General features: G+C 35.3%; 1 protein-coding gene and 1 pseudogene across 4 annotated transcripts; one reads left to right on the forward strand and one right to left on the reverse strand.

The window, feature by feature from the left end:
• Nucleotides 1-221: 221 nt before the first annotated feature.
• Nucleotides 222-4924, reverse strand: LOC105123366 (transcription factor bHLH49-like). Of its 4 annotated transcripts, XM_011022941.1 has the most exons (9): nucleotides 3916-4923; nucleotides 2914-3878; nucleotides 2247-2474; nucleotides 2093-2158; nucleotides 1926-1994; nucleotides 1561-1647; nucleotides 1260-1472; nucleotides 780-867; nucleotides 222-694 (listed from the first exon to the last, which is right to left on the reverse strand). In XM_011022941.1, the coding sequence occupies exons 2-9, from the start codon at nucleotides 3856-3858 to the stop codon at nucleotides 657-659; spliced, it is 1734 nt and encodes a 577-aa protein (XP_011021243.1). In that variant the 5' UTR covers nucleotides 3859-3878; nucleotides 3916-4923; the 3' UTR covers nucleotides 222-656. The 4 variants fall into 4 exon arrangements, with proteins under 4 accessions (XP_011021243.1, XP_011021258.1, XP_011021235.1 ...); XM_011022956.1 differs by having other exon boundaries at nucleotides 787-867; nucleotides 2914-4924; XM_011022933.1 differs by having other exon boundaries at nucleotides 2914-4923.
• Nucleotides 4925-13416: 8492 nt separating this feature from the next.
• Nucleotides 13417-15494, forward strand: LOC105128147 (fe(2+) transport protein 1-like; annotated as a pseudogene).
• Nucleotides 15495-20729: the final 5235 nt, after the last annotated feature.

Below are 20729 nucleotides of genomic sequence, written 5' to 3' on the forward strand. Positions count from 1 at the left end.
GGTTTAACAATTGCATAGCACTAAACTAATATGGAAAATGAACTGTTGAAAAATGCAAGCATAAGGTTTATTACTTTTCTAGGTTAATAGAACTAAACTACTAGAAGAACTTGAGTTTCACAGAGCGCTATACTAATTACATGTTTTTGACCTGATTTAAGTGGCAAACGCTAGTAAAAAATTTGCATCCCAGAAGCCATAAGTACTGCAGGCTCCGCAACAGAAAATGAAAAAGAAAAAAGAATAACATCACATATTGTCGCTGAGGGAATTCCCATGGTTTTGTAAATTACACATGAGCTTCCCATTAGCCTAACTTTTGTGATCATTGGAAGGTCAATCTATACATTTTTAAATTCATACCCTAAAGATTATCCATTTCGCATTTCTGGTAACAAGGATTACAATACTCAAATGAAAGTAGCATGGCGGCGGGGGTGGTATTGAATTCCTTCACCGGTCATCAGGTAAAACCCCAGCTCGACAACAGGTGACAGCCATCCAAACTCTCATAACCCTGCTGGAGACCTGCAACTAACCTCCAGGCTTCAAACTGATCAGCCAGAAGCATCTGTGATTTTTCCATTCTCTAATCCTAGAGAATATTAATACAGGCATATAGGCCAGGATACAACGCATCAAGACCAAGGAGAAAATTAAAGCTCAACTTTCAAATGGCCTGGTGGCAGTAGCTCTGCAACAAAAAAGACGCATGTTCAGCTCAGCATTATTTAGCTTATAGCACGGGTCATATTATATGGCAAACTGTAGAGTCATACTATTTACATCTTGGCTGTCGTGGGGAGCACTGGTTCCATAGCTCATCTGGACAACATTGCGGAGCTCATCATCCCATACATTGGGTAGCTGTTGTCAAGAATACCAAAACGAAGGCAAATTGTAACGCAAGGGATTCAGAAGAGCCAAGTGGAAATAATAATTCCGTTAATTGGTAAATCTTTGGAAAGTTTCAATTGTAGTTCAAGGTCAAGATATCACGAGTGTTTTGATTAAGAGACAAATATGCATGCAGAGTCTGAGTCCACAATTATCCTGCAAGGGTTGCATAAAGGATTCCTAGAGACTCTATGCCTAAGGGTTTGATTAATTTCTATATGCAATGCAACAATTTAGATCTTATCCACATAAATCTTCCATACAAAAGTATTTCTAGCACCATGTACTACTATTCGTGGATTTTTTTCTTTTTTTTTTAAAAAAAAAAACAAGCAACAAGGTAACAGTAAATAAAAATCCACCTGTAGATGTACCGGAGCAGGTTCCTTGAATCCTGCAGTCATGGGTGTCAATTGGGAATTAATGGTTCTACGTATTATGTCAGAGTGATTGTCCATTCCAGGAAAAGCTGTGGGAATAAGTCCTGGTTGAGATGGATGTGATGGGGGATAAGCCATAGGCATCTCCAAGGAAAATGCCAGAGAGGATGGAGGAACAGCATGCAACTGAAGAATCTGACAATACAAAATATTTTTGTGGCTCAGATAAAGCATATGAAGTTGCATTTTAGTGATCCATTAGCAAATTCTTGGTCATGCAAACCTTGGGATCAAACACATCTTTCGCAAGGAGTCCTTCTATGTTCAAATCCAGCCTCGGATTCACTGTTGCAAGTTTCATTGATAGAAACTGCGAAAGGATAAAATGCAATCTCAAAAGAGGCAAAGACAAAAGAAATTAAATAACAGTCAGAGAGACTACAATTACAATTGCTTGTCCTTGCATCAAATGCAAGCGCTTAAGAGAGAGGCCATATAAGCTAGTAATTTGCTCCATTTAAACCAGTCCAGAAAATAATCCACATAATCAAGCTCAGATATCCAAACAAACTTTTGATGAAATTCAGCTGTTCATGGTGCATATGTAATGGGCTAATTGAAAATGGGAACAGATTCTCACTGCCTTACCTCAACCTGCCGCTGTAGTGATTGCACATAGTTAATGATTTCATCTAGCATCACTGCCTTCCCTGTGACCTGCAAAATCCAATTGATATTATGACATGAACTACATTAGCAATTGAGTTATCCAAAGAATTCAATACGTCTTAAGCTATCAAAACCAACAAACAAACCTTGCTGCAACCAGGTACAAGGTCCTGTAGAAACTTCATCCTTTCACTGATCTTTTCCCTTCTCACCTGCAGTCAGAATCAATCATCTAGAACCCAATCAATAAAATAAAATTTATTTCCAATTTCCATTTATGCGTTAATAAAAAGAACTTACTCTTTCTGCAAGACTATGGCTGTTTGTTGCCTGGCCTCTTCGAGCTCTGACATGAATATACTCTTCTTTTGGTTGATCTGAACCAAGAGATCCCTGCTTACCTTGTTTACCAGCATCCTTGCTGCTAGTTGAAGTTGGTTTTTGGTCTCCTTTCTGTTGAGTTTCAGGGCTACCCTTTACAGTTTCAGCAGATTGAGGGGTTCCCTTGGCCTGATCAAGCTCAGCATCCTACCAACGAAAAAAAAAAAATGCTCATCACAAACAATTTAGAGTCCTTTTGGCATGACTTATAAAAAGTGACTTCTGACTTAAGTCATAATTAAAAATTTTGTTTTTCATAAATAATTTATGAAAAAAATATGTTAAAATGACTTTAAATTATAAGTATGTTTGGTTAAAATGATTCAAAGCAATTTTTTTTTTTGAAGAAGAAGAGATGCAGTATAACTCTTTAAATAAAAAGTTATTTATAACCGAACATAATGACTCAAATCAACCCTTTTGAAGAAGCGAGGTGGTATAACTTTTTAGATAAAACATTATTCCTAACCAAACATATTTCAAATATGTTAAAAGTTACAAAAACAGCTAAAATTAACCTATACCAAGCGGAACCTTAATCAAAATACCAACAATTAAGAAAACAATTAGGAAGCATGGTTGCTACCTGTCCCTGTCCGTTCCTCTTTCTTTTGTTTGAGCCAACGCTCTTAGCTGAAAGTTCCCTACAGTTGCCCTCCAACATTGACGGTTCATCTTCTTCACCACCACCACCACTGAATTCAGCTTCATCAGAGTCATTAGCAGACCCACCCATACGTTGTTTTGCTTCATCACGAGATCGCGCGAGGCTGTCACTTTTTGTCTCATTCTTGAGAGGGCTCCCTTCCGTAGCCATATGGTTAACAGACATAGAAACATCTTCGGAAGCTTCAACGGCATTCATAACATTCTTAGGAGCTCGTCCCCCAGATACTGATTTCATCCCACTGCCCATGAACACCTCTCCTGGTCCCTGCATCATCCCCCCGCCCCTCGAGAAAAGACCCATAGACTCATGAACTCCAAAAGGGTTCCCCATATCACTAAAATTTCCACCATTGAAGCATGAAAACCTGGCAGCGCGCTCAATGAATGCAGAATCAGCAGGCAACTGTGACGAGCTTTGTGGGAGCATCCCAGAGGCATTTGGCAAGAAATTTCCACCTTTCAGCATCGGATTAGGTGGATTCCACCCCATTTCTAGTGTTCTATCAATACCATTTCTCAATGAAGCAGGGACTCCTTTTCCAATCCCTGCCGTGTTTGAACTGCTTGCAATATTTTGAACATTAATATCACAAAAAACCAAGTTCTGTGAATTGGTGGGATGTTCCCACATGGCTGGCCCAAATGAATCTATCACAGAAGCAGAAGAGCAAGAAGCAGCAACTGCTAGATCTCCTCTACAAACTGACGTCTGATTATCAGTGGGGACCAAACCCAGAGATGAATTTGGGATACTTGTACTGTTAAATCGCCGGTCTAAGGACATACCACCAGGTGAACGGTAGTTGATACGATTATCATTGCTCTCTTCAAACTCAAATTTATCCTTATCACTCATATCCATCTCTACTTTTCAAGAATAAGCAAAGGTAGCCAGCAGAAACACCTTTCTCTAACAGTTTACAGTTGTGCTTGAAATATCAATAAATAGTTTATAGAGTTCTAGTGAAATAGGAAGTAAATTTCAAAATTAACCAACCCTACAGAATTCTCTACTGGCTCAATAAGATAAGCCGAAGATTAAAGAGGAAGGGGCTGAAAGAAGTAGAGGAAATAAAAAATAAATAAATTTAAACAATGCCCTCTAGTTTCTTCTATCTATGTAAAGAAGTTTCAACCGAAACCAAATCTATAAAAACTTTGAACTTACAGTAAGAGAAACATCAGAATTCACCGTGGTAAGAAGATATTCCCCCGAAAGCTCAGTCCACCAAACAGAAGGAAATTACCTAAAGGCAACTATATCTATAGCTAACCAATCTACAAGGACATCAATTATTAGAACTAAACAAGAAAGACCCACTTGAATTAATGGCCTTAAAAACACCAAAGCACTGAACTTGAAGCCCCCCCAGAGCCCAAAATATATACCGAAAGATCAAAGAAACAGAATTGCCACCATTTCCAAAGCTAACCCACCAAAGAACTAGAAGTGTACTACAAATTGAAACAGAGTAAAGTAGCCCCAAGGACGCAAGAAACAAGACAAATGGTACTAACTAGTAAAAGGAAAAGTTTCAAAGGAAAGCTGGAAAAGTGTGCGGGAGGAAGGCAGTCAAATAAGAAAACAAAAGAACATTGATTTCAGGACAATAAACAGGCCATTCAAAACCCTAGTCAGAGTTGAGGCAGCAGCAGAGAAGCTAAAAGTGGCTAGAGAAAGATACTCATTTCAGATTCTGTGCGACATTTGGTACCCTGCTCTTCGTTCAAGCCCTTTTCCACTCAAAAACAACTTTATTGAGTTTTTTGGGTTCTGCTCTCTTCAAAACCCTCCTTCCCTCAGCTCTTCAAACACACAGACACCCAAACACACACAAGTGACATCGAAAGACAGAAAGTAACAACCTTTTTTACTTGGATAAAATGAAGGGTGGGTATTCGTGTACTTGAAGGGAAAGTGAAAGGGAAGAGTAATGGCAAAGGTCCTGCATTTATACCCACGCTTGCATCAAAAAGAGAGCTCTTGATGATTAACCACCGCCACTGCTACTGTAAAAATTTTTAATTATTATAAGCCTTTACCGACTCCCAGCTCTCTCTCTTCTTCTTCTTCTTTTGTTTTTTTTTTCCCTACGGCCATATTTTCAAATCATCTTACCTGATAATGAAAATTAATTTTCTGATTAAAGCAGTCCAATGCATTTATCATACCAATTTAATGAATTTAATAGAATAGATTATTTTGCTACTGATCTCAAAGCTGAAACACAAAAAACCAAAGAAGTGAACTTTAACCACCTATCCCTCTATTAGGGAGTTAATAATAACTCTACTTTCTTATTGGGTCTCAACAACACTCGGTCCTGGCTTTTCTTTGCATAGCTTACCTAGCAACTGACACTGCCACCTTTCATCAAGTATCTTATTTTAGCTTGTCCTTGCATTAAAAAGATCCTCGGGAGAAGAGCTTTTCAATGAATGGTTTGTTTGGTCAAGGACCCGAGCTACCCTCATTTTCTCGCATATTTTTGTGCTCTTCAGAAAAACGAACCGAGAAACTGCAGTCCTGTACTCTTTGCCTTACTATGATAACTTGACTGTCTTATCTGGTATTCTTGGCTAGCTGTTTTTGATTGTTCAAGACCCGGAAAACAGAAATCTGAGAATAATGAATAATAATTTCTTATTTATTTACTGGTTTTTTGTGGTATAAACAATGACTTGTTGATGTTCATGAATCTGAACACAACTGGCAAATCTTGTTCCCAATCTAGCATTCTCATTTTTGTATTATCTGAAACTCAACACATCACATCACATCACATACCAGGATGATTTATTAGTTTAGTCTAGTCTAAATGCTGTGCTAATGGGGATCAAGTGATCAAGTCATGCTCTTCCTCGAGGACATAAGTCCAGAGAATAAATTTTCTTGGAACAAATTTATAGAGAGCCTACTTGCTACCCACCTCATCCACAGTTGAGTATCTTGTATAACAGACAAGCCCAGTTGAAGAGTTCTCTGGTATGTGTAAAGCTTATGCATACGCGATGGCGATGCATAATTGATTAATTTATTTATGTTATCTATAGAAAATTTCCTTGATGTTTTATAAGAAAATCTCTTGGTGCAAATTGAGATATAAAAATACATGACCTGGATCTTCCTTGGTCAAATGATTTAGAAAAATAGTTAAAAATCCGAATTGTGAGTTTGCAAGCTATTGAAGACTCGACGTCAATTATTATTATTATTATTATTATTTTGGCAAATTGGGGGAATCCCCTGCAGAAATAATTGAATCTAATGGCTATGATCATCATGCCTTACATTCTCAGATTTGACCCATAAAGAGTTTGAACTCCTTAATTTCTTCGGTCATCCATGGATTTTAAAAAAAAAAACAAATTAAAGATATTTTTATATGATTCTCCCTAAACTAGCTGCAATTTTTTACTCCTTTGTACTGTTGATGGACTGGCCCTCTCTCTCTCTCTCTCGTGTCATTATTAGTTGGCCTCGGGACTTGCAAAATCTCAAAAACCCAAGCTGTAAAATAATGGAATCTCTCTCCCACTTTGCATCTACAGATCCTAATCTTTACTTCCAGGTGTTTATGGTGATTAGAATTTGTTATTTTTTAAAAGTTTTTTTTTTAAAAAATATATTAAAATAATTATTTTTATTTTTAATACTTGTATCTTAAAATCATAAAAAAAACATTATAAAAATATTAAATTAATATTTTTATAAATCTAATATATTTTTAAAAGACATCAAAATATATTATTAGACACAGTAACAAACACGACTTTAGCCGTGAGCATTAAAAAAACAACCACGAGAGGGGTGGAAATGATTTGTATTGATTGGGTTGGTTTTACTAGGTATGTTAATTCTATTCTTATTAAAACTAGCATAAATTTTGGATATGCATGCTCTGTGTACGTGTGTATAGTATTATATTTTTCTTTTCTTTTATTTAATTAAAATTTTAAGTTAAATACGGAGTTAGGATAAAAAAATTAAATGTGAATTTATTTAACTAAGTTTAATAACATTATGAAAAATCTCTTCACATTATTAATAATTTTTTTATTCTTTAAAGAAATGAATAAGGTCACCCTGTAAGGCGGGCCAGTAGACCAGTCCTTGTACGTTGCAGAAGAAACCATAAACAAAGAACTGTGAAGGTGTAGGAGTCCAGAAGGGAAGGGCTGAAGGCGATCATAATAAATAAACCCTACCACCCTATGAAAGAGAACGAGGGATCGGATTCCCCGATACCATGCTCTCCGATAAGATTTTGAGAAAGCCGAGAAGGTGGCAAATGGAGCATATTTTTGCCACCTGTAACTGTGGGATGCCCTCTTACAGGAGGCCAATTGATTGGTGTCTTCATGTACATGGTAGTATACAACAATATTGATTATTATTTTATTCTAAATTATTACCATGTAATATAGAACATGGTAAGGGAGGAGTTGGTTCACGGCTGGCACTGGCCTTCTTTTGGGAAAAGCTAAAACCAAGCAAGCAACCAAATCAGGATTCGAGATCTCTTAAGCACAGCTTTATAATTCTTTATCCCAAATCAAAGACTGCATTATTGATGATTAACCCAGTTGTAATTTAAAGTATTTTTCATTAAAAAATATATTAAAAAATTATTTTTAATTCTAATCCATAAAACAATCTAAAAATATAAAACATTAGTTTTAAATCAAAATTTATAAATCTATAAAAAATATATAATTTTGACTACGATGTCAAACACTGCGACGAATCTACAGTGTTATTACTGTACTTGAAAATAGCTCGGTTATCATGTGTTCATATTTATCGTACGACTCTCGAAACCCTTTATTTTATTTTTTTTAGATTAATGTGGGTGTGTAGGCCAGTTTGCACGCACCACGACTAATCCCACAGGCCCTAAAGTTAACGACCATGTAAGCCTCCAGTGGCCATCATATGAGCAACCAAGAACTCGAACGAAACCTTTATCTTCATTACTTGAAAAAGCGTGTTAGCTGCAGTAATGGAGCCATGCAACGCTAAGTAATTATCAAACCGAGAGCACACAAAAGCAGCAACAATTAGGCATATACATTCATCAGGTGCGTAAATATTAAGCACTAACATCTGTAACCATACGCCATGGATTTATACACGAGCTCAATTGACTAGCACTTATCGTTATCATCTTGCAGGTGAGATCTCGTAATTAAGAAATAGATACAAGTCAAGTAACAATTCCATTAAATCTATTGTATTTGATCTAAGTGTATCGCGGAGATTGATGGAGCCGAATCTCTTCAATATGATTGTAACACAGATATTAGAAATTAGTAAGAGATTAAAATAAACCGTAGGTGGTACTTATCTAAATCAATTGACTGTGATTAAATAACATATATTGAAAAAAAAAAGAGAATTATGCATATCATTACACCTGCGATGTATACATAGCAGGCGTTAATTACAGCCATGATGCTTGTAAAATACTGCCTCGATCGGCTTGCATTACATTACAGAATGGTAAGAAATTATGACGAAATTAACCACCGTTACGTCTTGTGACGATGGTTGAGATGCAAAGATGTTGAATGGTAGAGAGGGAAGAATGAGAGTTGGGTCTGCAAGCTGGGTCGAATGAGTTTCATGTAAACATCATTGGAAAACATAATGAGATGTTGTTGGGTATATAGTTTTCAAGCTTTTGCAAGTCTATTTGGGTCCACTTTTCTGAATCTTGTTTTTCTTTTTATCATCACAAAATGCCCCCTTGAAAATGTAAGTACCGTTCCTGCATGTGCTTTTTTTCTTTTTCTGATAATTTTCACTCAATCTCTCTTCTCTCAATAATTAAGCTTTGATCAGATCGTGTTTGTATGAAAGCTAAATGTTAGGTACGGGAACCCTAGGTTGGAGAATTGCGATGAAAGAGTGCCGGCTGTTCTAAACTCTTTGTCCGCTCAATGCAGATGATTGTCCCAAAGGAAAAAAAATAAAAAAATATCTTTAGGGTTTAGGATCTTGTACTGCAGTATTTATAACATTGCAAACATAAATGTGTGAAAACCAGACACTTGGTAGATAGCTATCAATTCTCGAAAGCCTTAGCTGGTTACGGTTTGCTCTTTTGTTTTCCATTAACTGTTCGAGATAAGTCCAATATATATATATATATATATATATATCACCATGCTTTCCATATATATATATATATATATATATATATATATATATATCACCATGCTTTCCATTGGCTTATAAAACTATCTTCTTCTTCTTCTTCTTCTTCTTTTTGAGACACCTACGCCCACATCTCTTGGTGCTGGCCAACAATTGCTGAGACACGTCACATTTGGACCGACTTATTTCGAGACACTCCCATTACTACTCTCCTCCTCGAAAAAAAAAATATCTAATTAGGTGACTTGAGAGTTGAGACGATGTTGTATTAATTGACCTTAGCAACATCGGTTCCCACATAAGCTTGGCCTGCATTCGAGCTAGCTTTACTGCTCAATGAAGAATTTTCCATGAAGATCTGATGGTCATGATATGTTATGTGATTCATAAGAATTTCATACTTAGATTATCCGTCCATTTTTAGAAATTGCACAATGGTCTTTCTAAAAGACCGTACAATCTTGTGCAAAACATGATTAATGTAATATTTAGGATACTGAACGTGAATGATATACCCCCACAATTAAAATGCGGTTTGAATTTGTGTCTTGTTTATGAAATTTAATATTTTTATTGTTTAAAATAAGTTTTATATAATAATATCAAAGTAATTTTTTAAAAATAAATAAATAATTATTTTAATATATTTTTAAATAAAAAATATTTTAAAAAATAACTTTTATTATAAGACCACCTTCTTCAAATTTGCATGGTACACTGAATAATCTTACAAATTTCTGGTTGATCGTTAATGTCAGCATTTATTAATCCTCTCAACCCATCTAAAACTAATAAATATTAATTTGTGTCTGCAAAATATGTAAATATTATTACAATCAAGGTCATGTTAGGTTCAAAAGGTTTTAACATCTAATCAATGAGAGCCTAATAACCTTGACCGAAACGCGAAGCTGTCAAAAACTTGTCGTCTCCATCGGATTTTTCCATGTTACTCTATGATTGACACTCTCAAATAATCTTTACAATCTATATGAACTTAACAATGTTTGTTTCCATCCAATTCATGAAACCAGAAAATGACATGCTTCCATGAACAATTATATATAAGCACCATGCCTATGCGTATGTACAAAGGCATGGAGTTAAACATCCACTCTAAATATATATTACGAAGGAAGACGGTGATGGTTATATTGATCACGCATTCACTTTCTCCATGCTTCATGTGTATGTTTACTCTCTCTCTCTTTTCTTTCTTGGGTTTTTTTCCTTCATGGCGAGGGGCTCAAATTCATCTTTTTTAGTGTAGATTTATTAAATTCTGAATACATGTATAACTATTTCAATGTAATTGTTGATTGTGATAGAGCCATGACTTCAAATATTGGAAGCACCCAAATTAAAACCAAGGAAAGTGAATATTTTTAACATATTATGAAATAAATGTGAGATATATATGAACATCGATCTCACAAGTTTATATCACATCCCTCAAACCAAGGATCATCCTTGTGAGTCTTACTCTACAATCCATCTAGGGGAAAACCCTTTAGAAACTCTAGAACATAAAGGCAATTAATGTCTTTCTAAGTGAGGTATAGACCCAAAGATTTCTCGAGAGCACGTTCTTCTTACTAATGTGTCCTGCTTGGATTGCGAGTGTCTAAGAGAAAAACAAAAGTGCTTCTACTTTCTTCATTGAAGTTCGGGGAGCGCGACCCAGAGAGGTTCTAGCTTTGTGGGCATCCCTCAAATGGAAGTCATGACGTATACTCTTTTTATCAGAAGCAAATAATGTGTTTTCAATTTTATTTTTCTTCCCCTGTGACCATGTGCTAGGCGAAGCCTTGAAGGGTAACGTGTCTTACATTAAAGCCTTTTCTTGGTGAAGCAGTTCACATCTCATTTAGCAGGAGGAAATAGACATGTCATACATTACATCTATCAGCTTGAAGTTGACGTGATGGGATCCCGCAACTGCATTATAAACCTTTGATTTGATGTTTTTTGCAGGCATGGCTTATTCAGCATTTTTCCATTAGAGAATCTCGCTGTCAAAAAAAAAAACAGATGGATTGGCTCCGGGCTATATTGAAAATTGTCAAAGATGTTGTACAATATATGCTAATAATTAATTTAAAAAAAAAGTCTTAAAATGACCGTGCTAAAAATATTATTAAGTCAATCTATATGGTGCATTAATTTTATTATTTTTTCAAGGATGTATCAATCATATATATATATATATCACCAATTGATCATACGGTACATTTCATTTTTGACACTTGACGATACAAGGCACTGGCCTTTCAGATAAACTGGTGCAAGGGAACAGAGGCCTTACAAGGCCGGAGCCCGGTAAGGGATATATCGGCCCAGACAATGAGCCGAACCATTTTTTCCACCGTCCCAACAGCCAAGTATGAGAGTCCATTCCACCAAGTTATTTGCAATTTGTTTTAAGAAATAAATCTTGCTATCAAATCTAGTTGATTTTTCACCAAGAACTCTAATCTTAATAAGAATATTATTCCTGAAAGAGGAATAAAAAAATCTCCATATTTTGAACGGATGGATCCAACTAATGAATTGCAATTTGAATAATTGACTTTATATATATATATATATATAAACCTAACCAATGCAAACACATTCTTGCAAATTGGAGTTTGATTCACTGGAATCTTATGCTAATCTCGTGCTGTGTACAGCGGTTGAGATCGACTGGAATGGGTTTTCCCTTTCTGGAACTGTGCATCATCAGTAAGGGTCTCGGGGTATAATTAAAAGAGATGATCTTTGATTTAATTAGTCAGATTTTAAGTTTATTTTTCATTAATTAGAAGTTTGAATTCTTTTCAGTGTTATTATAAACTTACATAATTCTTAATTTAAGAGTCATATAAATTGATCGGAATACTGATGTTAATTAAAAAAATAAATAAATAAAGCTTGTCCAGTGGTATTGCATGGCTGCTTGCACCTGAGGAGCCCTAATCACTTGTTTTTTCCTCATTTGCTGGATTGTATGTAATCTCGGCAAACTGTGATCTTTATATTTCATCATATTTTAATGTCGAATGAAATCTGGAAATCTAATTTCCTGACTTCTCTCCTAATTTCTGTTCTTTTCCTACCCTCACTTTCACCCCAACGAAGAGAAAACCATCTTAACAGCAACACCTGCATCCTATCCCCAATGGATGCCTGCCTGACCAATTCCTTAAATACAATATTTTTGTCTTGTGATTTAAATATTGAGTTCAGTAGACTCATTGCCATGTCAAAGCCAAAAATCAACTATAGTTTCCGATGATCACAAAATTCATACTAAGAAAAAAGTTACGAGTAGTAAAGAACGAAATTAACCTTCTGATCCTAGTCTCCTTTTTCAGGGCACAAGAAGAGGAATGTTCAAAGCAAATCGCCGCTCCAATCCCCAAAAACTCCAAGAGTTGTATGCAAATTGAGTGGTTTGCGTGACGCATCTTCTGGCTCCTTGGATAGAAAAAACCGAGGAAACGCTCCATCCGACTCCGGCAGAGAACAGAACCAATTCAAAGCTTTAGGATTTGGCGGCGGCACAGCAACCTGCATAGGCAAAGTGGAGACGTGTTTAAACTAAAATAAATGATAAAAATTAATAATAGTTTTATACCTGAGATCTGAAAACTCCTTGAGGCGAACACGGAGGAACCCCCCGATTGGACAAGTTCATGTAAGGGATTATAGGCTGAGGTGCAGTTATTTACTAACAAATTATTTGGGTCAATTAGTGTGTGAACAAATTTGAAGTTTAACATAATCATTTTTTTTTTGAAAAAAAAATAGATTTTCTTTTTCAATTTTCATTTTATAAAGTCACGTGACTATTACATGCAAATTCGTTCAGGGATTCAACACCTTTCACCCGGCCAGCTAGATATTCTTGGAAATTACTAAATATGCCACGTGTGCTAAAGAAGGATGAGGTGGAGGCATCTCACTAATCGGACACGCGCCAGCCATAGACTCCCACTCTGTTTCAAAAAAGCCCAACTTCACACACAAAATCACATCAATCTTCCAGCTATAAACCCCAGTCCCGCCGCGAGCTGATCAAGGTCATTTCCGTCATTTTTTAATTCAAATATAAGGATTGGACCCCTAAAAATCAAAGCGAGATAGAATTTCAACGCAAAAATCAAACTCCTAAATTCGACCCGTAAATAAACTCACTCTGGACAGACAGAGAAGACAAGCTTGTAAATCACACGTTAATTGACTACACTTCTATCTCACAGCAACAATCACTGTTACATGGCATCCTACAAAAAAATCAATGCGTTTACCTTTTCTCTGATCCTGATCCTCCTGTCATTAACATTGCCTGCAACAACCATGGCAGAACAATGTGAATCGAGCTCAAAGAGGAGGACGCCACGATAAGGCATGATTGGAGTGTGTTTTCCATTATTTTCACCTATGATCCCTGCACTTATGCCTGACAGAGATTTATTTGCAGTGGTCAGAGCATTTGCTTCAGGCGTTATCCTAGCGACAGAGTACACGCACTGATGCACGTCTTACCAGGCTCTTTTAACTACTTGTCGTCCGATTGTTTGCCCAGATATCCTTGGAAGAAGTTTCCTCTCACCACTTTTGTTGCCATGTTGCATGCTTTAGTGACTCTCATGATCGTTTCTTTCGTGTTGAGTTACTACAAGAAACATGGTTTTCATAAGAAAGGTGGTGGGGGAAATGGTGATCAGAAAGCGAAAAATAGGGAGAAAGAGTTGGGGCATGTTGGGAATGGTGGTGCACATGTTGGACATTGCCGTGGATTTAATGGTGGGGCTAATGACAAGGATTCAATTTTGTTGAGGAATCGTGCTATGGCCCAGGTATCAATATTTACAGTAGTCGTGTAAATCAAATATAATAATGATTAGACTTAAGTAAAATTGACTTCTGTTCTCGGTTTCTTTTAGGATTTGAGTAAAAAATATTGAGAAAATTTGGTGCCTACTTTAGATCTCTCATCCGCACAAGTCTAGTTGATTTTTCAATTCAGATAAAGCGCTTTTTCTCAAAAAAATCATGAGCCTGAGCAGAGACTTAAATTGACTGCAACGCTATGTAATTTTTTATTTCTTATAATAATTTTGCAGGAATTGCAGGTTTTGAAAATGGGCATCATAGTGCACTGCACTCAGTTGTAATTTGTCTATCACTGAGGGCATCTGACAATCCATGCACAAATCATTGCTGCTCTCTGCTTCCATCGACTCTTTGAAGGAACGGGTCTTGGAGGATGCATATTACAGGTATCTATATTTACAGATCCTCATTTTGATCCCACATACTGATGTTCCAGTACTAGTAGTGCAGAACACTTTTTAAGATTTGTTTTTATGTGATCATGCTGGATATGGAATGAAGATAAAAGCAATCCTGGCGTTCTTCTCTACAACAACTCCACTTGGAATTGTACGGGGAATTGGTTTGTCAAATGCGTAAATTTTGCCTTTTTAAAGTATTTTTTTATTTGAAAATGTTTCAAAATAATTTATTTTTTTATTTTTTTTAAATTTAATTTTAACTTCAGCATATTAAAATGATATAAAACACTAAAAAAATTAATTTAGAGCAAAAAAAATAAGTAATTTTTTTGAAAAAATTGGTTGAAATGCTCCCGAACACCCCCTCATATACAAATTCATACGGGTTCCATACAAATTCATTCTTCCTTAAAGAAGATGCACACTGCCTAGAGCTACACGAAACAGAACTTTCAGCAGAGTCTATAGGCTCTCCGCCAGGAAACAAATTAAGCCATAGTAAATAAATTAGTTCTTGACTTTCTTTCCATATCTTCAGATAACCATGTTGACAGAGAGACCAATTGCATGCATGCTAACCTTTGGAAATTAGACATAAGTTACTTGTTCATTTCAATATCTTAGGAACGTTCTGTTGAATCTAGTTGCATGTAGTCCATTTGAATGCAAAAATACAAGCAGCAGAGATCCAATAATCCTGATCCAGGGGCAGAAGTTCGTAGGAATTTGTTAGAGCTAGGGTGTAGTTGTTTGGAAGTAGAATCGAATTCTATCTATGGAAGCGATCAGATATGTTTTGTATCCTCTTGATGCTAGTTACCCTTATCTTGTTCTTATTCTTGATCTGAAGCTCTTATCTAGGCATGACAATTTAGGTCCAAGCACTGTTACCCGCCGAAGGCCACCAATGTGCTGATTTTCTTGCTCGCTTGGGTTCCGGTCATGATTTCGTGCTTCAACGATGGGACTCTCCTACTCCTAGGATGGAAGTTGCCTGTCTTCGTCATTAGTGCTGGCATCTCCTTTTCCATTGTGCCAGAAGGAGAGAGATCCTGAGATAGACAGAAGTTCATATTACTACAATCGAAGTGTATTGAAGCTTGTTTGTCCAGAACCTGAGGTTAACCACTACCCAGACTAAACATGGTGATTTCTAAGAAGCAGATCGTAGCAAAGCATCATAAAGGACTGGATCTTATTTTAAGGGGTGTCAATGCTAGCTAATACCAACAAGATCAAGGTCAGCATTAAGGAAGTGACTTGTAGCCTATAGGGCCGCTTGTTTTTCGGGTTGCTAAGCATCCATGAACACGTCATTTCAGAGAAGGGCAAGTAACATGGCTCTGATTGAATTAAAGGGCAGCCTGAAAATCTCTCAGGTCCTGAGTGTAGAATCTTGAACAGGCTTCACCGGATGTATTACTGCTACCCATATTGGCGATACTGATATGGAAGTTGCTTGGTCCAACTTCTGACTCATTTCGCTAAGCCTTCCCCGGCTGCCGGTTAGAGCGAGGACCAGCTTTGAAGGGCTATTATGGGATGGGGTCCTGAGAATCTGAGATTGTTCTAGTTAGTTTCCAGTTTTCAAAACAAATAGGCACGTCTATGTTACCAACTCTGTTAAGTTTTAGCAAAATCTGGTCTCTGATTGGGTCATTAAGACATTTGTGACCACAAATTACAAGGCTAGAAGGAACAAGAAATCTCCAAGGATGGACAAATGACAATGTGGTCATACTATGGTGAAATTGCAAGTGAAAATGCAAATAAATTAAAGTTGCTCCATTAAGAAATGGTGGCGATAGTAGGCCTCTTAGTGTTTCAAGCTGTAATCAAAATTTGCTATGATTGCCACTTATGATCATTTCTTTAGCTCTCATCATTTCTTTGGTTTGCCGTGTGAACGTAGCACTCCTCTGCTCCTCATCTGATGATATTTTTCGCGTATTAGGGCCCAGCTTTTCTTGGATTGTATTTGCATCTTTAAGGGTATAAAGAAATGATTCCAGAAGTCTCCCACTACCTCATTTTTGTAGCAAAGAAAATTCTTTTTTCCGTGTCTGACCATAATTAACACCAAACAATCAGCTAAACCCGATCACAAGGATACGAAGGAGCTTTATATTTTACATGTAAAAACTAGAGAGAGAAATGCAAGAATTACAAAGCACAGCCTGATTACTTTTCTAATGCTATCATAAGACCCAACTCCACTTACGACTATTTGATTAATGAAAGTGCAATTTTCTCCCCACGAACACAAACAAAATAGCTATGGTTTTGTTACTGGATAGAGAGAGAGAGAGACCTTTCTCTGCCGATGAGGATATATGGCTTTTTTAGGACTAACTGTTGCATTCGCAGGCAAATAATTTGAACAGCCAAAAATGCATCACTAGACAGAAGAAAAAGGTTTAAAGCAGATCAAGGAAGATCTTGTGTTGGATATTGATTGGGAAGTTATTGTATGGTGGCCACACGTATGGTTCAGGCCTACTCCCAATTCCTAACCACAACTCATTCAAGTACTGCTTGAAACTCAAGGCCATAATGCAATTAACTTGCTAATGGAGACAACAAAAAGCTTTGAAGTTGACATGCTCACCCCATAATAATTTGGTTAGGTTCAACGATGGTGATGATTAGTAAAAGGCTTCGTGCAGTCTCCACAGTGTCGGTATCGTGTATTCCTGGGCTTCGCTGTGGGTTAAATGTTTTTTACCTAACAAATGTTCTAGGCTAAAAAAAATCAAGATCTCGAATTATAGATTTAAATAATAATTTAAATAGTATGAAAAAATAACAAAGAAAACAGAAAATAAAAGATTAAAAAAATTATATTTTAACCTATCTAAATTATCATATGACTCAATATTAATCTAATAAAAGGAAAATTACCAAAAAAATATTAACTTAAAAAAAAAGTTAAAAAACCAAGAAAATTCATACGAATCTCCTAAACTTAATCATGAATCAAAGTTCAATTAAAAAGTTTAACTGGCAATCAATTTAATTTTGAAAGATAAAATCATTGAAAATATTAATAAAAAAACTTGAAAAATAAAAAAAATAAAGATAAAATTTAAGATAAAAACAGCTAAGGATGATGAAATTAAAAAAAATAAAAAAATAAGTATCAAATTTGAAATATTAAAAAAATCAAAGGGATGAAATTGAAAGCCATTTGATATTTGATAAATTATTCATATATTAAAAAATAATAACAGTGAAGTTTAAAAACAATTATAGAGGGTTAACTCCATAGAATTAAATCCAAAATATAAAAAATACCTAAAAAAATCATGTAAACTCGAGCAAACTTTCTAAATTTACGAGATTATAGATTTGAGTTCAATTATAAAATTTAATTTTTAATAAATTTAATTTTAAAGAAATAAATTATATAAAAAATATTAATAAAAAAATTATAAAATAAAAAAATTTGTAATTATACTATTATAATAAATAGTAATTTATATCTTGACGGACCATAATTTTCTTAAGGATTTAGTTTTTTCATTAATGGTTATTTGTTTATGACATCAGCAAATTGGCTAGGGAGGAATTTGTGGTGTAAATTGCAAACGTAAGGTGATAAACTAGTAATACGTGAGGAGGGTTTATATACATATTCAATATCTCTCATTATTTCTAGGCTTGGTAAGATATTGGACTTAAATGATATCTATCTAGTTTATTTCTAAGCTAAAACTTTTAATTGTGGTTACAAATCAAGCTCAAAAAAGTGTAGATATGAAGAGCTACTGGATCTGGTATTTTTAGACCTGATTGCATACCAAATTTAATGAGATATAGGTATGATAATCTATCAAACTTAATATATTTGAGCTCGGCTATACACCAAACCCAAACAAAAAAGAGTCTAGTAGGTTATTAAACTCATCACTCTTATATTAGGCATCATGCTATATCCAAGTGGATAGAAATCTGGTGAACTATTATATTTAGCATCCTTGAACTTGTTGAGCACTCTTGAACTTGGTTGCATGATAAGTCTAATTAAATACGAGTCTTGTAAACAACTAGACTCATTATTTGTAGGGTTGTCTACGCATGAAGAACAATTAAATATGATTCTGGCAATTTTCTCAACTCGTCAACCTTGAATTTAGCTGCATGTCAAATCTAATTAGCCATAGATCTAGCATGTTGTCATATCTAATGTTTTTGAGTTTTACTATGTGTTAAACATAAATAGATATGGATCTAACTTGCTAATATATCCATTAGCCGTGAACTTGATGGCATATCAAGTACAAATAGCTAAAGGCTTGAAAATCAATATAGATCTCATGTTAAGTCATAAATCTCTCTTTATTTATTCTTATGATATTAACATAAAATATTATTAATACAAGGGATATTCATCTCTTATCCTCATTAATATTAATGTTAAGGATATCACATTCATATTAGTATTAATGTCATGAATATTTATCCTAACAAAGTGTTGTAACAAAGTGTTGTAAGAGTATAAAAACCTCTTAAATCCTTAAAAGATATCTTGTTAAATTAGAGTATAAATATATCTAGAATTATACGGGTAAAGAATTCACAATTTTTATTTTCATTAAAAAAAACTTTTTTACTTTAAGAGTATTTAACATATCAAAAATAAAAATAAATACTTTTGCTTTTAATAATACATGTTTATTCTCTTATTCATTGTAACTATTTACATAAAAATTAATGATTTTTTCATTTGAGAGACTCCAAATTTTATTAAATAAAACTATTTTGCATGTTATAGGCTTTCTACAATAAGCTACAGATTTTATAAATTATGAAGAATAAACTACATTATTACAACCTTTGATTAACTCATAATATAATATATCTAAGCACTAAAGAATCTATTTCTAATTTAGAATATCATCAATTAGCCTAGCATAACAACATTGGAACCTATGTCCCTTCATATTTTTTAAAAGAGATGGCACTAGAGGAAAGTAGCCTATCAATTAGCAGGAGAAGCTTTGCACGAAAAATATTTTGTTTTCAGTAGAGATAGAGATGGATCCCTGTGGCACGTCTACTGGTTGCAAGTTTGTCAACAGTCTGACTTCATGATACTTCTGGGAAGAATATGAGACGGTGACCAATCCTTTCAGCAAGCAAATATCAAATGATCAATCAGGCTACTGTCGAAAAACTTTTGATCTCTCATTGTTCGACACGACGACGCCACACAGTGGCAATAGCTTGGTAGGAGATTAAGGAGACGTGCTAGCTAGCTACATCAAAATAGCATAAATTAGTGACTAAACAATATTGACAATTGATCATCTGGAAACAGCTAAACAACTTTTAATATCCACGTTGCAAGCGGATTACGACCTTAAGATCATACGTGAGCAGGATTAAATGCATGCGTGCGAATTAGTAATGTTATTCTCAATGCACTGTCCACCATCATTATTATAAAACACAAAGTTACATGCTGTGGACAACAATGCTAATGAGAAGATTATAAAATGCGTATTGGTGTATTGGCTTTTTAAAGAATGTAGAGATCATGAAAAAAAAAAATAGCTGAGGAGGAAAGACAAATGGTAGATGATGATGATGAGAGCTTATCCTTATTCAACCAATCACTACAAAATGCCATGACCCCATCTAGAAAATTTGTGAGGTAAAGAGAGGAAAAAATTAAAGTTGGGTTGTTTGAGTGGGGGGAAGGTGGAGACAATGCACACACGGTACAGAGATGATGGTACCAACAATTTCAAGCCCATGATGGAGAAGCCTGAAAAAGTTTGAAAACAGACTTTGATGTGGTGTCCTGTGGCCTCGTGGAATTTTCAGGAGCCTCATTTCAGGTGGTGACGCGTGAAAAAAAGATGACTATGCAACTGAAAATGGAGAGAAATTCGTTAGAAACTGCATGCATCTTTCAAAAGCAGTAAAAAGAAACACATAGTGGCCCAGATTTTAATTTTCATATTAGTTACATATTTAATTAATGTATTTATCACCATGTCCCCGGTTCATTTGCTGTGAAATTAAGATTTAAAGAGCATATATAGAATTCATATAGTCTAGTCGAAATTGAAGTTTAAATCTTAATTACGCAGAGATGAATAACTTATGGAGCTGCAGGTTAAGTAACATTCTTGCCAGAATGCTTTCGTATGCCTGTTCCTGTACGTTCCATACTAGTCAAAGAAAGGGGGGGAGATGCAAGTGGCCTTTATCGGAGGTTAGTTGACAGGCGGTGCAATTTTGTGGGAGAGGTGCGCCAGGCACCCACGGTAATATATGGCGCCC

The sequence above is a fragment of the Populus euphratica genome, unplaced genomic scaffold (genome assembly GCF_000495115.2).
Source record: "Populus euphratica unplaced genomic scaffold, PopEup_1.0 scaffold1.1, whole genome shotgun sequence".
NCBI lineage: Eukaryota > Viridiplantae > Streptophyta > Magnoliopsida > Malpighiales > Salicaceae > Populus > Populus euphratica.